Source organism: Pristis pectinata, chromosome 7 (genome assembly GCF_009764475.1).
Source record: "Pristis pectinata isolate sPriPec2 chromosome 7, sPriPec2.1.pri, whole genome shotgun sequence".
Classification (NCBI taxonomy): Eukaryota; Metazoa; Chordata; class Chondrichthyes; order Rhinopristiformes; family Pristidae; genus Pristis; species Pristis pectinata.
In genome coordinates this window covers 54,150,687-54,170,762 of record NC_067411.1, presented here as the reverse complement: position 1 = coordinate 54,170,762, position 20,076 = coordinate 54,150,687, and the positions used below count along the sequence as shown (strand labels likewise).

General features: G+C 40.8%; 1 protein-coding gene across 1 annotated transcript in view; it reads right to left on the bottom strand.

The window, feature by feature from the left end:
• Window positions 1-20,076, bottom strand: part of LOC127572589 (paladin-like) — a 126,065-nt gene that overhangs the window by 33,971 nt on the left and 72,018 nt on the right. The window contains exons 11-13 of the mRNA XM_052020008.1: window positions 17,276-17,416; window positions 15,882-15,953; window positions 14,460-14,600 (exon numbers count right to left, since the gene is read on the bottom strand). Of these exons, the coding sequence (XP_051875968.1) occupies window positions 14,460-14,600; window positions 15,882-15,953; window positions 17,276-17,416 (354 nt within the window). The remainder of the gene's footprint in view (window positions 1-14,459; window positions 14,601-15,881; window positions 15,954-17,275; window positions 17,417-20,076) is intronic.

Genomic DNA, 20,076 nt, shown 5'->3' with positions numbered 1-20,076 from the left:
CAGGAACAATTTCTTATGTTTATAGAGTGCTTGTCTACATTGGTACAAATCAAACAAATTGGCACTGCAGCAAATGAGAAGACATCAAGACATGTGAACAAAAACACAACTAAGTTGGCACTTAAGGCAAGATGCTTCTATTTCTGTTGGTGCTCCTGCTCCAGCAGTGTAAATACACCCCCATTAATCAGGAAAACGCATCTCCGGATGGGGAATGTGAAGGAGAGGAGTCGAGGAAAAGGGTGTGGTTGTGCCTGTCTCCATGTATATGTATTTGTCCACATGTGTGCTAAGTATGTGCATTGGGACCTGGTGTCCAATTATCTTAGATCTCTTTGCCATTATACCAAAACCTCGCTCTGTCATGATCATGATCATAATATACATGATCATATTAAACACATTAAAAGCAATCATGCACAGGTTTCTTCCAGTTCTCGGAACTGGAATGGAAGCAAGTCGTTCTTGATCCCAAGGGATTGTAGAAGAAGAAGGAGGAGGAGAAGGAGGAGGAGAAGAAGGAGAAGAAGAAGGAGAGTTGAAACCAGGGATAGGGGAGATTAACATGCCCATTCAGTTTTATGAAATTTCAGCTGTGAGAGCAATGAAGTTTTAATATTGCTGCCAGTAGCAGTGGCCCAATATTAAACCTTCATCACTATCAGCTGGAAGATCTAGCTCAAAATTGTTTTTTAACAGAGACATGAGTTTCATGAAGCATTGTTCCACAATTAATGTAGCATTAGTTGTGGAAAGAGTGAGACTTATGGAACTGGTTCAACTGTAAATTAACTTCAGGGAATCTGCTGACCTCTTCTTAAAATGAAACATGTTTTCTGCTTCAAATCTCAACTATTTCATGGTACCAAATATACTTTTGATTCCTGCATCACAGTAAGTTCTCATTACAACTGAACCATTGACTGTTATCAACATAGACAACATCTGTCAGATTAATTTTCATGTGTGAAAACATTTGCTGACTTCAGTGAGTGTGGATCCAAAGTAAACCACTGTGCCCCATAAAAAACAACCCAAGTACAGGGCCTCATTCAGAGAAATAGTTTAAAGTCACCACAAATTATAATGATGATTCAGAATCTGAAGTACTGTGACATTCAAAGAATATGCATGGTGCTTGATAATAAAAGTGTTGTAAACTGAAGCAAAATATTTTATTCACCAGCTGGCCTGAAAAATGCTATTTGATTCAACAGGACAGTCTTTAAGTAAGAGTGCAACATAGAGTGAAAGCTGAAAATACTGGAAATGCTGTCTTGAACAAGGGCACATACCTGAAAAATCACACTGCTAACTGTATAGTTCCAGGCATTGGCTTCTTAATTGGATTAGCACTCAGACTTACAGGCAATAATATATGCAACTTGTTGTTATCTTGCAGGGGATGCAGGAGGCAATGTTGCATACACCAAGTTCCCACAAGCATCAACTTGATGGTAACCAGGTATTCATTTTATTGTTGAAGGTTGAAGAATAAGCATTGAGTAGAACCCCTTCGAGAACTTCCCCGATCCTCTTTAAGTGTGCCATGTCACAGATCCACCTGAGAGTGCAGGTGGATCCTTGGTATGACAACTTTGGCAAAATTCAGATCCTTCAACATGGCAGCAATCCCTCAGTGAAGTCACATTTTTCTAACCTAGAGTCAAAATCAAGGCCAGCTGACCCAAGGCCGACCTTTCAACAACCCAGGAAATGTTACAATTTGAAACTTCATTTTAAGTTAAAAAAATCTGGAAATGAAAATCCAGCCTTGCCTAAGTGTGATTTCAGCCTCACAGCTGTTTCAGGCTCTTGTATATTTTCACCACATAGACCATAACTATTCAAGACAAAGGTCCACATTTTCGGGGCAGCAGGTAATACAGTCACAGAGCCATAGAGTCATACAGCACAGAAATAGGTTTTTCGGCCCAACTGATCCGTGCCGACTAAGATTTCATCTAAGCTAGTCCCTTTTGCCTGTGTTTAGCCCATATCCCTCTAAACCTTTCCTATCCATGTACCTGTGAAAGTTCCTTTTAAATGTTGTTAATGTACCTGCCTCAACCATTTCCTCTGGCAGCTCATTCCATATACTGACTACCCTTTGGGTAAAAAAGTTGCCCGTCAGGTTCCTATTAAATCTCTCCTCTCTCACCTTAAGCCTAGCCGATTACATTCATATTCAAGGCTTTATTTTTAAAAATGTCTAAATGCACCTTTTACTTTGTGTTCAACACCATCATCCCCTCAGTACTAATCAGCAAGCTTCAAAACTTGGGCCTCTGTACATCCCTCTGCAAATGGATCCTTGACTTCCTTATTGGGAGATCACCATCAGTGCAGATCAGTAATAACGTCTCCTCCTTGCTGATAATCAACACATCTCAAGGATGCATGCTTAGCTAACTGCTCTGCTCTCTCTACATTCATGACTGTATGGCTAAGCACAACTGAAATGCCATCTATAAATTCACCGATGACACCACTGTTGTTGGTAGAATCTCAGATGGCGATGAGGAGGCGTACAGGAGTGAGATAGATCAGCTGGTTGAGTGGTGTCACAACAACAATCTTGCACTGAACATCAGCAAGGCCAAGGCATTGATTGTGGACTTCAGGAAGGGGAAGTCGGGAGAACACACACCAGTCCTCATCGAGGGGTCAGTGGTGAAAATGGTGAACAGCTTCAAGTTCCTGAGCATCAACATCTTAGAGGATCTATGCTGGGCCTAACACATTGATGCAATCACAAAGAAGGCATGCCAGCAGCTCTATTTCATTAAGAGTTTGAGGATATTCAGTATGTCACTGAAGATTCTTACAAAGTTCTATAGATGTACAGTAGAGAGCATTCTGACTGGTTGCATCACAGCCTGGTATGGAGGCTCCAATGCACAGGATTGCAGGGGGTTGTAGACGCAGCCAGCTCCATCACGGGCACAATCCTCCCCACCAGGTCAGGTGACAGAATTATGTGTAGGTGAGCATTTTGGGTCCAGTGACCATAATGTCATTAGTTCAAATTAATTATGGATAAAGACAGGTCTGGTCCTCGGGTTGAGGTTCTAAATTGGAGAAAGGCCAATTTTGTGGAAATGAAAAAGGATCTAGGAAGAGTAGATTGGGATAAGTTGTTTTCTGGCAAGGATGTGCTCAGTAAGTGGAAGGCCTTCAAAGGCGAAATTTTGAGAGTGCAGAGTTCGCATGTTCCTGCCAGGATTAAAGGCAAAGTTGACAGGCATAGGGAACCTTGGTTTTCAAGGGATATTGTCGATCTGGTTAAGAAAAAGAGAGAGGTGTATAGCAGTTATAGGCAACTAGGAACAAATGAGGTACTTGAAGAGTAGAGAAAATGTAAGAAAATACTAAAAAAGGAAATCAGGAAGGCAAAAAGAAGACATGAGGTTGCTTTGGCAGATAATGTGAAAGTAAACCCAAAGGGTTTCTACACGTATATTAAGAGTAAAAGGACAGTAAGGGACAAAATTGGTCCCCTAGAAGATCAGAGTGGTCGTCTATGTGTGGAGCCTCAGGAGATGGGGGAGACCTTAAACAGTTTTTTTGCATCAGTATTTACTCAGGAAACTGGCATAGTGGATATGGAAGGAAGGGAAACAAGCAATAGTGTCATGGAACATATAGAGATTAAAGAGGAGGAGGTGCTTGCTGCTTTACAGCGAATAAAGGTAGATAAATCCCCCGGGCCTGATAGGATATTTCCTTGGACATTGCGAGAGACTAGTGTAGAAATTGCAGGGGCCCTGGCAGATATATTTAAAATGTCCTTAGCCACAGGTGCGGTGCCGGAGGACTGGAGGGTAGCTCATGTAGTTCCGTTGTTTAAAATAAGGATCTAAAAGTAAACCAGGTAATTACAGGCCAGTGAGCCTGACATCAGTAGTGGGTAAATTATTGGAAGGTGTTCTGAGAGATCGTATTTGGATAGGCAAGGGCTGATTAAGGGTAGTCAGCATGCCTTTGTGCATGGTAGATCGTGTTTAACGAATCTTGTAGAGTTTTTCGAGGAGGTTACCAAGAGAGTAGATGAAGGAAAGGCTGTGGATGTTGTCTACATGGACTTTAGTAAGGCCTTGGACAAGCTCCCACATGGGAGGTTAGTTCAGAAGGTTCAGACACTAGGTATCCAGGGGAAGTTTGTAAACTGGATTCGAAATTGGCTGTGTGGGAGAAGACAGAGAGTGCTAGTGGATGATTGTTTCTCAGACTGGAGGCCTGTGACTAGTGGTGTGCCTCAGGGATCTTTGCTGGGTCCATTGTTGTTTGTTGTCTATCTCAATGATCTAGATGATAATGTGGTAAATTGGATCAGCAAGTTTGCTGATGATACTAAGATTGGAGGTGTAGTGGACAGCGAGGAAGGCTTTCAAAGCTTGCAGAGGGATCTGAACCAACTAGAAGAATGGGCCAGAAAATGGCAGATGGAATTTAATGCAGACAAGTGTGAGGTGTTGCATTTTGGAAGAACAAAGCAAGGTAGGACATACACAGTAAATGGTAGGGCACTGAGGAGTGCGGAGGAACAAAGGGATCTGGGAGTTCAGATACATAATTCCCTGAAAGTGGCGTCGCAGGTAGACAGGGTTGTAAAGAAGGCTTTTGGCATGCTGGCATTCTTAAATCAAAGTATTGAGTACAGGAGTTGGGATGTTATGGTAAGGTTGTATAAGACATTGGTGAGACCAAATTTGGAGTATTGTGTGCATTTCTGGTCACCTAACCATAGGAAGGATATTTGTAAGATTGAAAGAGTGCAGAGGAGATTTACTAGAATGTTGCCAGGTCTTCAGGAGTTGAGTTACAAGGAAAGACTGAACAGGTTAGGACTTTATTCCTTGGAGCGCAGAAGAATGAGGGGAGATTTGATAGAGGTTTACAAAATTATGAGGGGTATAGATAGAGTTAATGCGAGTTGGCTCTTTCCACCTAGATTAGGAGAGATAAGTATGAGAGGACATGGCTTTAGGGTGAAAGGGGAAAGGTTTAGGGGACATTAGGGGGAACTTCTTCACTCAGAGTGTGGTGGGAGTATGGAATGGGCTGCCATCTGATGTAGTAAATGCAGGCTCACTCTTGAGTTTTAAGAATAAATTGGATAGATACATGGACAGGAGAGGTCTGGAGGGGTATGGACTGGGTGCAGGTAAATGGGACTAGTGGAATACCGTTTCAGCACAGACTAGAAGGTCCGAATGGCCTGCTTTCTGTGCTGTAGTGTTCTATTGTTCTATGGTTCTATCGAGGACATTATCAAGAATCAGTGCCTCAAGTAGGTGGTATCCATCATTAAGGACCCTCACCACCCAGGACATGCCCTCTTCTCATTACTATCATTGGGGAGGAGGTACAGGAGCCTGAAGACCCACACTCAATGATTCAGAAACAGCTTCTCCCTTCCGCCATCAGATTTCTGAATAGTCCATGAACCCATGAACACTACCTTATTATTCCTTTTTATTGCACTTTTTGTTTATTTTTGTAATTTATAGTAATTTTTATGTCCTTGTACTGTACTGCTGCTGCAAAACAACAAATCTCACATCAAATAAATCAGTGATAATAAATCTGATTCTTATTTTTCTTCGGTGAAAATGTCAATTAAGTTATATGAATGTAACGTTATCAAGGTTAGGGGGTTATTGTAGTTTTGTCAAATGATCTAAAATAATTGAGTTGCTGACCAGCTTGCCCCAGTTTACTTCATTGAAATTGCTCATTTCTTTGAATTCACCTCCTCCTCAACCTCTGTTCTGAAGTAAGCCCCTGATTTTTCTCATGTAACTTCATAACAAGAGTTTACTTCTTCAGTACCAGCCTCTTCCACAGCTCTGACACCTTTCTTATCAAAAGGACCTAAATCTTCACATATTGGGTTGTAAATGCTCCCATTTCTCAGACCAGAGATTGATTAAGCAAAGACCAACTTGGCAATATGATGGTGAGGGACCAGAGTAAGCTAACCCTGATATTTTTTGAGGGGAAATCCTCACAGCTATCTTTAAGAAGTACAGCACTGATTTAAAATGATCACCTTTTTGATAAATATGTATGGAATTACCTGACTGATTGGGTCTACATCCCAATTAGGAAGTAATTGCTCCTGAAGATGGAAAATGGGCTGCCAATTTATTTAAAGGGATATTCACCTCTATAACTTTAAGTGTTTACATTTCATAGGTTGCTGTAAAGAGGTTCTGAATTCTTTCAAAAGTTTACCTTCCTAATCTGTAAATTTATGGTATGAGAGAGTGCATAACCTGATAGAAAAATAGTTGACAATACAGGTGAGGATTATTCTGTGTAACAGAGGCTAACAGATTATTTGAATTTTATAAGGTGTCTAGGAGATACCAGGTTAATGAAATTTCAGAAACTTCTAAGCTTAATTTGAAACTAATAACCTGATAACTAATTAACTCATTGTTAATTTTCTAGTAAGGTGATATATCCTTAACCATGCAAAATTCTGTATCCTTCTTCACAGACATCAGACAAATTTGAATGGGAAAGGAGTGCATGTGATACAATATTGCCATCTACTGATGTAGATGACCCACAAAGATTACCTGGCAATAATCTCAGAATTGCTTCAGAACATTGTCTATCTGGGTAAAATCCCTTGGAATGCCATGATAAGAACTAACTGTTTGGGTTGGTACTTCACAGACATTGATGGCTTTTCAATTTTTCAGTGGTGTTGTATAATTTGCCTGTACTTTTGCTCAACATTAATACAGCACAAGTTGATTTATCTCTGATACCTGAACTGTATAATATTGTAAGAAACTGTCTTATAGTAAATAAGAGTGAATTGGTTTACAACTGATAAAATTTGCAAAGTCATTAGGCCTGATGTGGTGGTTTATGAGGAAACCAGTTCCTTTTGCCACACTTCACTAGAGACTGGTTTACAACTTATTTGTGCTGACCAACTAAATTAGCTTTGTCAGTAAGGCCCTGAGATGCACAATTTGAAGTTCTTTATAGAAGTTATCAGTGGAGAAGAGACTTAAGCCAGAAAACCAGCTTTGGCATCGCAGAGTAGAATTTATAAAGGGTTGGGGCTAATGTCATTCAGACCCATTTGTTTAATTAACTGCCATTTAAAAATTAGCACAATTCTTAAAAGGAAAGGCAGGCATGCTGGGGTGGGCAACGGGCCTAAGTGAAGTCAATCTTACTACATGTCTTCTTACAAATAGAAGGGTAAATTGAGAGTTGTATCAAACTTAGTGATTGATTTGGGAGCCTTCCCTCCCCCTCATCCCAGCCATAAAGCATGCTGAAGAAGGAAACAGACAGAGCTCCTTGAATGGAGCCCATATCAGCCTTATCCAGTTTGAGAAGATGAACAAATGAAAGAGACCACAATAACGAACTGCCAGGATTGAGCTGCCTGCTTCTTATTAGCCAGTTTATTCCATTTGTTATGGGTTGTTTGCCTATTTTGTGTAACTATATTTTCATATTTATGATAGTTGGTGCCTCTCTGAATCAATAAACTGCATTGTTTTCATCTGGAAAATCTGTATCTTAAGACAGACAAAGTCTTACAAAATCCTGCTCTGTTGATCTAATACCCATGTATTCATTTGGCCTGTATTTGGGGGTGCCAACTCAAGAACCAAGGATGGTGACAGCAGTTCCAAGGAGGATGGCAGAACTCTGCAGAGTGACTCCAAGGATTGTGGGTTGAGGAGACCATATTCAATGAAGGTGGAAAAATATATGATTTTCTTCCTCATTTTCACAGAGGAGCAGTGTGCCATTTGGTTCCATTTCTCAAAGGAGGCAGAAGCTGAGTGCTGTGACCTGTGCAATCAAGAATTGTGGACCAGCACCAGGGCACTGCCTGGTTTTTTCAACATCCAGCAAGTGGCATCTGTAACATCTCTCAATCTACCCTGCAACAGCAGTCAAGGAGGTCATATTTGCACTGCTCGCCAGACACCTGGAACATAGCACCTTTCTAAAGGAGGACAGCAAATGGATCGAGCAATAAATTTCCCCTCAGGCAAGGGGCATCAATTCCACCATTGGTTCCACAGCTTCATACAAGAGCAGGCCTTCTATTGCAATTGGAAAGAATTCCAGTACTTAAGCACACAACTTATCTGTGAACATGGGCAACAACTGAAGCAAGTTTGCAGGAAGCTATACAGGAAGGAGACAATGTGCCTTCATCTTGTAATAGTCCATGTTACCCTTCTACCCACCCACCTGGTGGCAGTAATAGTAAAGAATGCTGTCCTCTGAACAACTGGTTCATGACTCCCACTTGGAATAGCACTTGTGCACTGAAAGAAATGCCAGGATCAAGATTCTCCTTAACCCAATCATGGTCCTTCATCAGTGAAGTTTACAATACTTCAACAGAACTATCAACTTGCTTCAATGTTAATTGGAGTAAGTGAAAATGTACGTCATTTTGGGCTGCACAAAGAGAGGGGACAAATTACAGAAGCATGAGGAAACTGAGAAAGAAATAGATCTGGAATCTACAAATAAGACATAACAGTGCTGCCTACTGTCAGGGTCTCAGACAACAACTCATTGATGAGATTCTCACGTATGTTCCATCTTTCCACAATGCAACAATGGTCCTCCAACCTAACCTAATCCCAATCCTCAAACTGACCTAACCCAATCCCACTCCTCGAGATGACCATCCAACTGAGATCATGCAATCAGTCTTCATTGGTGCTGCCCGAGCACCACTAGGAATATCAAAACATAAAGCAGTCTAAAAGCAAAAGAGAAGCCCTGTGTGTAAAAGGTCCAGGCGAAGGTGGTAATATCTCAATGACAGTGGAACAATCAGAACCAGCTGGCTGTAGAGCATTAGTTGAAAGTGTAGGCTGTTATCATCCTATGAAGTGAGTACCTCCCTCTTCCATGGAACCAATTACACTTTCTCTGTGCTCCTCACCACTGGATTAGTTTGTCAGTTGTGACATAGCTGGAGGTTCTGTTCCACTCCAGAGATAACCTTGGGTGACATTTCAGGAAAGTATTTAAGAAGTTCTACTCCAACTTTTGTGGCTTTTGGTTGAGAAGTTAAAATTTACCCCATGTGTGCTGTAGCTTATTATAACATGACATTTCGTGAAGAAATGTAGGGGAAATATTCTCAATGTCCTCACCAATATTTATCTTTCCAATAACATTACTAAAACAGATTACCTGACCATTACTGTTTGTGGCACCTTTGTGTGTAGAAGTTCCCTGTTTTATTACCAATGTTACAATGGTCTCTACATTGCAAAAAAAAGGCTGTAAATTCCTTTGTCATTTTGTAGATCTTGAATGACACCATAAAAAATACATGTCTTCTTAAATTTGCTGGCATTTAGCCTGAGAAAAGTTAAAGACCTTCTGTGCTCAGTCTCAGCTATGCTGTAGGTCAAAAATTACAACAAAACGATATTCCTGTTTTTGGAAAATGCACTATGAAGTTGAACATTAAGGGTTAAGATGCAACTGGTCTTCCAGTTGACTATCTCATATAAATATATCTCCAGTGAAACCTTGTGTAGTGCATATCTAACATTTTTCCCAGCCTTTCATCCTGATATGATTCATCTAATCCACTAAACCATGTGCATTGTTAAATTGACTTCACAGCTGGGAATGTTGAATTATGGAACACTTTATGTAACTACAGGAGGATTTATATCACAATCAAGTTTGGGCAGTTTAGATACTAACAAAATCAAAACAAGATGGTTATCACAATGTAAACTGGATGACTACAAAGGCACGCTATAATCGTTAGATCCTCAACAGCACCTGGCAACTCCCTGCAAGCTCCCTATATCAACATTGTTCCGTATTCATAAGACTCAGCAAAAATGATACAGACAGAAGTTCAAAATGAACAAAATTGGAGATAATCTGCATTGTAAAAAGGCTGAATGAGTTCCTCATTGCAAACAGAAATCTTCAAGTATGGGAAAGAAGAGATGATTGTCAAGGTACAAAATTGTAAGACTACTCAGCCCTCCTCAAACTTTCCAATGACAAAGGTGCAGTCTCCCCATCCCACCTTTAACGCCAGTTAAGATGTTTCCAGGAATTTTGTTCTTTTGTCCTCCCTAGAAGTCTATGCTATGTTTTGATAGGTCATTTTATAGAAGATTTTTCTAACGTCAGTCAAAACTTATCTTTAATTATGTTCACTCTGTGTCACATTGTCCTACCTTCATGATTATGCAGTGTTTATTTGTTATGCTGTGCTAACTCTGTTTATATTTTTGCAAGGTCACTGATCAACTTTGAAAAAACGCAATGTACCCCTTTTCCACTCTCTTCTCCAAACTCGCCTGATAGATAACAAAACCAAACAGTGTGTTTAAAGAAACCAAGAATTAAATCCTGTATAAAGTGCTTTTCATGAGTTTAGGAGATCCTAAAATGTTTATAGCAAATAAACAAAGCAGCCAATTTGAACACTTCAATTTCCAACAGGCGTTAATGTGCAGATAATCTATTTTTAAATTAAAGTTGCTTTAGGGATAAATATTGGGCGGGGCACTGGGGAAAACTCCCCTGAATTGGTTATAATAATGTAGTGCCCAGAAAATGTTTGCATCCCACTTGACGTTGCAGACAAAAAAACCAGTTCAAAATCTTACTTTAAAGATGGCAAGTCTGTCAGTGCAACACTCCCTCCATATGAAATGATGTGTCCGTCTAGATAATGTGCTCAAGTACTTGGAGTGAAGCTTGAACCCACAACTTTCTTACTCAAAATTCTGTTATTGAGTCAAGGCTGGCATTTTACCATCACTCTAACCATCAATCCTCCTCCTCAACTCATTGCAGGGATGCCATTTCCTTCCACCTATCCTGTGTCTTTGTGCCAGTTGCAATGGGAGCAATATGGAACTTTATCATTTAAGTTAGTTAGGCAGCAGAATAGAACAGCAGGTACAACTTCTGCCTCATAGCTCCAGCGAGCTGAGTTCTATTCTGACCTCCTGCATCATCTGTGTGGAGTTTGCACACTCTCCCTGTGATTGTGTTTCTTCGTCACACCCAGGTTTCCTCCCACATCCCAAAGGCATACTGATTGGGCGGTTAATTGGCTTCTGTAAATTTCTCTGAGTGTAAATAGAGTGGTGGAAGTGAAGTTGGTAAGCATGTGACAGAGAATAGGTTACAGAAAAAATAGTGGAGAAATGAGAAATTAATGGGATTTCTCCAAGAGTCTCCACAGATTTGATGGGATGAATGGCCCCTTCTAAGTCGTAAGAAATCATGGAAGTGTGAGAAAATATTTAGATTATTCTTTTTGGAAGATGAGTAGGTGTCATCAGTACAAGAATGTGTCTGGGAATTACCAGATGGGAAAAGCAAATGAAGTAGCAGTTTTAAAAAACGGTTACTTCTTTAATTACCTGACCTTGAGAGGAATCTATCCCACCTTCAAACATGCCTGCTTTCAAATCAAAGTGAAAATGGAAACAGTCCCAGGGGGCACAGTTCCTTGCTTCACAGTGCGTGCTCCACATGCTTAGAGAGGCAGCATCTGTTGAATATCCCATAAAAACTTTGTCAAACAAAAGTGGAAAGCTTCTTCAGGCTACAAAATGTAGACAGTTTAATTATAGTACATCAACTGTAGACAGTTATTATTTTGCCTTTTTATTCTCCTTTCCAATTATTTATGTATGTATTCATATTTAGGCTCTATGTAACCATCTAGCAGCATTGCATTTAACAGTTTGGAGTGGAAAGGAAAGTAGGGTGACAGTCTCTTTTCTTTGATCAGACAGTCATAGAGTGATACAGCAAGGAAACAAGACTGTTGGCCCACAGAGTCCATGCAGACCATCAACCACCATTTACACCAACCCTACATTAATCTCATTTTCTATTCTCCCCACATTCTCATCAACTTCCCCCAGATTCTACCACTCACCTATACATGAGGAACTACTTACAGTGGCCAATTAACCTACTAACCAACACGTCTTTGGGATAATAGATTAAAATGAAACGGTCTATTGCTTGTCCTGTGACAACCTAAGTATTTACACAAGACAACAGCACATCCCTTCCCCACGAGCTTGACACATTCCATGCATGTTTTCAACAGAAGGAGACTGGAATGTCACGACCCACCCCGACAGCCTCCAATGCACCTGAATCCACAGTCACTGTTGCAGATGTAAGATCAGTCTTCCAGAGCATGAACCCACAGGAAACATTTGGCCCAGACAGTGCCCCGGCCGTGTCCTTAGATCCTGCACAGAGCAGCTGGCGGGAGTATTTGCAGACATTCTTAACCTCTTCCTGCTTCAATCTAAGGTTCCCACCTGCTTTGAGAAGACCACTATCATCCCGGGTTCCTAAGAAAAACAAGGTAATGTTCCTTAATGACTACCAACCCAGTGGCTCTGACATTCACCATCATGAAGTGCTTTGAGAGGCTGGTCATGGCACGCATTAACTCCAGCCTCCCAGACAACCTTGAACCATTGTAATTTGCCTACCACCAAAACAGTTCTACAGTGGACCCCATCTCTGGAGCATCTGGACAGTAATGGCACCTACATTACTGCATTGCACGGTAGTATAGCAGTTAGCACGACGCTATTACAGTGCCAGTGATCGGGGTTCGATTCCCGTCCCTGTCTGTAAGGAGTTTGTACATTCTCCCGTCTCTGTGTGGGTTTCCTCCGGGTGCTCCGGTTTCCTCCCACATTCCAAAGACGTACGGGTAGGTTAATTTGGGTTTAAAATGGGTGGCGCGGACTCGTTGGGCTGGAAGGGCCTGTTACCATGCTGTAAATAAAATAAATAATAAATAAATAAAAATAAATGCATTAGATTATTGTTTATTGACTGCAGCTCCACCTTCAATACCATAATTCCAAGCAAACTCATCTCCAGACTCCTAGACCTGGGAATCAACACTTCCCTCTGCAACTGGATCATTGACTTCCTGACCGACAGACCACAATCAGTAAGGATAGGCAGCAACACCTCCACCATGATTATTCACAACACTGGTGCCCCACAAGGCTGCGTCCTCAGCCCTCTGCTCTACTCCCTATATACTCACAACTGTGTGGCCAGATTCTGCTCTAATGCCACCTACAAATTTGCAGATTATACCCTTCCCTGGACTCTGTCTATACTTCTATACTTCTCGCTGCCTCGGTAAAGCAGCCAGCATAATCAAAGATCCCATCCACCCAGGACATTCTCTCTTCTTACGTCTCCCATCAGGCAGAAGATACAAAAGTCTGAAAACACATACCTCCAGGCTGAAGGACAGCTTCTATCCTGCTGTTATAAGACTATTGAATGGTTCCCTAGTACGATAAGACAGATTCTTGATCTCACAGTCTACCTCATTATGACCTTGCACCTTATTGTCTACCTGCACTCCACTTTCTCTGTAACTGTAACACTTTATTCAGCATTCTGTTGTTGTTTTACCTTGTACTACCTTAATGCACTGTTGCAATGAAATGATCTGTATGGACAGTATGCAAGACAAGTTTTTCACTGTATCTCAGTACATGTGACAATAATAAATGAATTTATAAATTTATTAGTATTTGTGTTACATAAACTATAAGTTACAGAAAATGTGAACCGCCTTGTTAAAACTGTTGCTGCTGTAAGCACACATAATAGTATTGGGCTGGAGCTTGAATTATTACAGGAGACCCCTGTCTTATTGGGGGGAGGGGGGGAGGTGTTCGTTCCAAGAAAAATAAAACAAAACGATGCCGTGAAGTCTGCAGATGCGTCAAGAAGAGTGAGTTGAAAAAGTAAATTTTGTGTTATAAATTATTTAAATAAATTCCATGAGAGTGAATTTTATTCCGTATCTCAAATTGTTGGGTAGTGATTTGTGAATTCTACAAGGGCAAACTTCTGTTACCTGAACAACTGTAACGTGGGGGTTGCCTGGACAATGAAAATGTAACGGTGATGTTTGTGTTCCAGCAAGTAGATCTTTTGCTCAGCATTGCCTGAACATTGCTGGGTTAATACTTTTTTTCTTTTTGCACATAAATACTTTGCACTATAATTCCCTTTCCTTGCAAAATTGCCAATCAATTATTACTACAACAATAGATAACCAGGAAAACAATGTTGTCACAATGAAGTGTCCTTTCATTACTGAGCAGCCCAGCCATGCCAATGCTGAAGAGATCCTCTGATTCTAAGGCCTCCAGATGAAAGTTCCCATTATCTGAGATATCTGTATGGTTTGGGGACCCAATGATAGATCACTTTCAAAATGCAGCTGGCCATGTGACCAGTTTCAATGTCAAGCAAACAAAGTGAACATTAACCACAATAAATACCTTGAATAAATTGTCAACATAATGGTGAATGAAAAGTAAACATGTATTAGTCATCTGTTGACAGTGGGAAATCCAGCTCCTTTTGAAAACGGAAATGATGATTACCTTCTTATAGGTGTTGAGGATGAGTTCCCTTAAGTGATGCATCATAGGAGTCATTGAATCACTCACTGCATCAAGAGCTCTGTCCACTTCCTTTTTCATTTCATCACCATTTGGAAGAATACGAACCAGACTAAGAACTGCCTGAGGGACAAATAAACAGAAGTGCAACAAAGGGAAGATTTGGGGATCATCGTCAGACCATGTCCTAATAGTAAATTTCATCTGCCTGTGTACCCTGAATTATGGGTATATTGTTCACAATCCTTATCATGGAACCATGGAATCTCTTGGTCAGTACTGGAGCATGATCCCTCTGCATGCAAATCTTTTACAAAGGACAAAAGAAGTGAGTGACGTCATCCAGCTCAAGTTTCTACAGATATAATCTACGAATGTGATTCCACATTCTATATTCACTCTCATCTTCCAAACTCCAAATAATGATGTTCTTTTGGTTTAGTTTATTTATGCATTTTTAATGATAAGTGTGCTCATTTTTAATTCTCATTGTACTTGTGAGAAGCCTGCACTAGTCCAGCTTCAAGGTGCCTCATTCATCTAAAAGATTCCTCAAGATACTCAGTTTTGACACTATCTGTGTGGACTTTGCATATTCTCCCATTCATTCTAATAAGAGCCAGTATCCCATTTGCTTCTTAACCTGTTATCTACCTGTGATGACGCCTTCAAGGATCAACGTTTTCTCCTGGAATTTTGTAGAGGTATGTTTTCCCTGGACTTATTTAAGATCATTTTTTAACATGATTTGATTTTTCACATTTATCCATGTTATCCATTGAAAATATTTTGAAACAAAAGCCTTCCAAATAGAGCTTGTGTGGCCTTTGACTGAAACTTCTTGGGTCAATCTTATCAACCAAGCCCACCACATTCAACAATAAAAACAGAAAATGCACCTGTTTTTATTTTTGATTTCCAACATCTGCAGCTTTTTATTTTGATCTTTAAGCATAGACATGCTGTTCTCCCTGTTTCGTTTGTGCTCACACCATGACCCTTTTGGTCAGGCAGGCCATGTGGTGTATCTGCTTTGCTACTACGTAATAATTTCACAGGGAGATATTGTCTGGACCAACAGCTTAAAGTCTCAATATGTATATTGTTTAAGTCTGCAATCTAGCAAATAAACCATAACCTCTTCAGATATAAGGATTCAGTGTCCCAATGCATTTGCCAAAGACATTACACGCAATTCAAATTAATCCACTGCTTGTCAATGCATGGTTAACAGTGCCAAATACTACAGACAGATCAAAAGTTGAAGAATGGCCTACATTTGCCACTGGTAATTTTGGTAAGAGTCACTGACACTGTGAGCGTGAAAGCTGATTGGAAAACAATTATATCTGTACTTCTATAAAGATTTTCAATTTCCTGCTCATAATTACTACAGTTTCTTACCTCAAACTCACCCTTTGTATACTTTGCATCGGGGATGCTCACCATATCCTCCACAATAGGTTCTGGAAACCCCTAATATGATAAAAAAAACATCAAAAGCATGAACCTTTCAAATACAGTCTGTATTAAAAAATGATTGAAAGAAATAAAGGCAAATAGTGAAAGACAATTTCTAGAAAGGGTTAACAGCATTAAGTCCATGAAGGCCACAAATGGGTAAGTCATCTGTGTAGATTATTACCGGAAGAGTAAAAAGGAAAGTTAGAAAAAATAGATGCAGAGGGTTTTTCAAACCTGAATACTGCCATTGTTTAAAAGACCATTAGCTATGAAAGAATACAAGTCCCTATGGGAAAGTACTGTATAATGAATGGTCATTCTCCTGAAGTCCCCATTTCCCTTCCAGAGGCATGCCTAATCTGATGGCATTTCTTACACTTTCTCTTTTGATTTTAGGTTACTAGTAATATGTAGTTTAAATTTTGGGAAGTTAGAAATTAGTTCAAACACATCTTCAAGTAGTATCATGGGATGTTTTACACAGAGCAGAGTATGCATTAAATAAATCAATCAACACTCTCTATATGTGGCACTGCTTCATTAGCACCATCATGAGTGTCAGGCTGGAATTATATCCCAGCACCATGAGCAAAACATGAACCCTCCACCTTCGCATTGACTGAACTGACATTGACTAAAAGTTGACCCCTCAGTATCTGCAATACCCAATCAGAACTAGCAGCTACTTCTCAGTGCACCAAAAAAGTCCCATAGTTCGATTAATATACAGTTTGTTACATTACGCAAAGGAACATCACATTATATGCTGCTAGATTCATGCAATCTTTTAATGGTATCAATGTGATTAGCAGAAACCATAAAAAAGTCACTAAACCAAAACCTGTGGGAACTAAACACTTAATTTTGTGGAAGCTGGAGCTACTGAAATCTAGAACACTTTACAATAATTTTGTGCCTGACTTTCCTGTTTCTCAATGATGCACTTTTCTCTTCTCATTGGCTGTCTTTTATCTATGTTTTTGTACACTGGCTCACCATGAGCTTTTATCAAACTATAAAGAACTTCAAAGGAAAATGTTATCAGCAAGACTTCACTGAAAATGAGAAAGGTACTGAGAGTTGCATTACCTTTCTACTTCCAAACAATAATCTAAGACAAATGAAATAATACCTCAAACAGACAAATCTAAAATGGTGACATGAGACTACAGATACTGGAATCTGGAGCAAAAAACAAATTGCTGGAGGGACTCAGCGGATCAAGCAACATCTGTGAGGGGAAAGGAATTGTCAGTGTTCCCACTGCTCAACCCACTGAGTTCCTCCAGCGGTTTGTTGATCTAAAGTGGTCCTGTAGAAACTTTTAAACTCACTTTTATGTGCCAGATCAGAAGCAGGGAGATAGCCATGCCAGTTGTAGTCCTTCCTTTACCGTTGTGACAATTTAAGACAATCACTGTGTTTTGATCCACAGTTAAATTTGACCTCAAGACATTAAGGAAGATATCAAATTCCTGCCAATACAAAGAAAAATGCAAACTATCAGACTGATAATCACATGTGATTATTATATTTTGCTTCACGGCTCAGAGTTTCCTGGAATTGACAGGACATTTAATGTTTTCAAGCCCAAATTTTAACTCACAGTGGGTACACAAATAAACATTCCCCTTTCCACCAAGTAGAAATGTAATTCTTGGATTTCTCTGCTTGGGCCCTATCAATCTTCCAAGCAAATCCCAGGCAGTGAACATGAACAAGAGGAACTTGCCATCAGAGTCTAAAGGAACCCAACCATCAGCCTAGTGCTGGGGAAGGAGTCTGAGTGGGGTATGGGAGGCCCATGGGTTTCTTTGTGGGCTAGGAGAAGCATTTCCCTTTGCAGGCCCATGAGTAAAATGTAGGTTGCTGCTGCCTTTGAGTCTGCCTTTAAGTCTGTATTGTGCACAAGGTCAGGAGATGGGAAGAGAAAATTGCAATACTGATATTAACCGCACATGTATCCAGCTTCTGCTGGATTAGCAGTCTTATGTCCACCAGCCTGATGCAGGCAAATGGGAACAGCTCAGGTAGGCTTCTGGGTTAGAATGGACAAGTTGGGCCAGAAGGTCTGTTTCCATGCTGTAGAACTCTATGACTTTATGACTATGAGAATTGTTTGGGCACTAGTTCAGGTAGTTACGAATTTAAGTCCTGCTCCAGAGATGTGAGGACATAATTCTGGCTAACATTCCAGTGAAGTACCGTGGTAACTCCTGCAAATTTGGAGCAATATTTTGGAGGCTCTTTCTGGTGGATTAAAAAAAAATCCTTGGCAATTTTCAAAGAAGTGTAAGGGATTTCTCCCTGGTTTCTGAGCCTACATTAGTTTCTCAGTCAGTATCACAAATAACACATTGGGGAACTTGTAATGGATCAAATTAATGATAGTCTTTCCAACTCTATAAAGGTAACTACAAACAAACAGAGAAAAACAGGACACTGAATTAATAGCTTGAGATCATCTGAACAAATTTCAGTATGTTTCATGATGCAGAGATATTGTGGTTCTGATGTAGAGAGCCAAAATTTGGGCTACACAGCTGTTATTGCAGAACTATATCCCTTCTAAAACAGTCACTGAAGTTATGATTTTAAGTTATTCTCTAACCCCAAATGGGACCACCTGCTTATTTGCTCTAATACTGCCCACACCCTAACACCCAGCCCACCACCACTGTCTCCTCATGCTAGTTCAATTCAGACACCAGGACTGGATCAGTTAGAATTTGAGTGGTGTAGCAATGACAGCTCCTCTATCATGTCATCTCTTAAGGGCAATTATGGATGGGTAATAAATGTTGGTCTTCCAGCATGGCCACATCATGTGAATGGCTAATTAAAGGGCTGGTTGTGGGACAACTAAGGGCCCAAAGAAATAAACCTCTAAATTTTACTTCAAGTTCTTTTGTGAACCGAAGGTGCAGGAATGTTTCTTTGAGACTCACAAGAAGCTTGGGTCACTTTTGCTATCCCAGGATAGTGTTCAGAACCCTCTCACCACCACTGCCAAGGAATGAGCCCACTGTACCTTCCTGTGGTTGAATCCCTGATGACAAATATGGCCAGGTGGTGGATCTGGTTGAGTTGTGCTGAGAGTCAGAGATATGTTATGTTCATGAGGTTTTTAACATTAACGTATGTTGATGTCATTAGGGAAGTAGAGGAAGATATTGAAAGACAGATAAAGATTTGGGTTTTCTCAGTACGAAATCTACAGATGTTTTCACAATATTTTTGGATATTACATGATAAAAATGAATTTAAAGAAATCTGAAAAAAATGACCAACAAGACAAATGGACTAAATAGTGTCTTGATAGTGTATAAGGATGAATGTATGTAAACGTTTGTGGTGTAGCGGTTGCTAATGCGAAGTGAGGAAAAAACAAGACGCTAGTCGAAGGGTTTCAGAACAAGAACTGGTTTATTTTCCCACCTTGCGCGGGCCTTTTAAGAGAGATGTTCCCGCCCACTCCAAACGACAATGACGTATATGCTACATCATCAAGTCTTTCCTGCGCGCGGGTTCTCCCCATCGCTCGGGGAAGATGAAGGCCCACCACCATCTTGGGCCTTGCCGCTCCGACGACGCGCGACCCGACTGCCGAGCCGGTTTGCTTGCCCGGACAGTGAGTCACTACACAACCTCCCCCCAGAACCGGCAATACGGTCCCCAAGGTCCGCGGGCTGTGTTAGCCGCCGCTTAGGAGGTCAGCCTCTGCGTCGCGGTGCTGAAACCTCGACCAGTTGTTGCAGATCTAAATGGGCCAGTTTGAGGCGGTCCGTCGTGAAGACCTGTTCCTTGTCCCCAATGTCCAAAATAAAGGTGGATCCATTATTCCTGATTACCCGGAATCAGGTCGTTGCAACGGTGCCCGAGGTGTGCCCCTGCGAATGAAAACAAACTTACAGTCTCGTAGTTCTTTGGGCTTACAGGATGGGGCTTGACCGTGCCGTCAGGTGGGAATCGGGGCCAAGTTGCCGAGCCTCTCGCGCAGTCTTTGCAGGACTGCCATGGGTTGTTCCCCTTGGTCCAGAAGGGCAGGTATGAAATCCCCTGGGACAACCAGGGGCGCCCCGTACACAAGTTCAGCTGACAAAGTGTGGAGGTTTTCCTTGGGGGCAATGTGTAT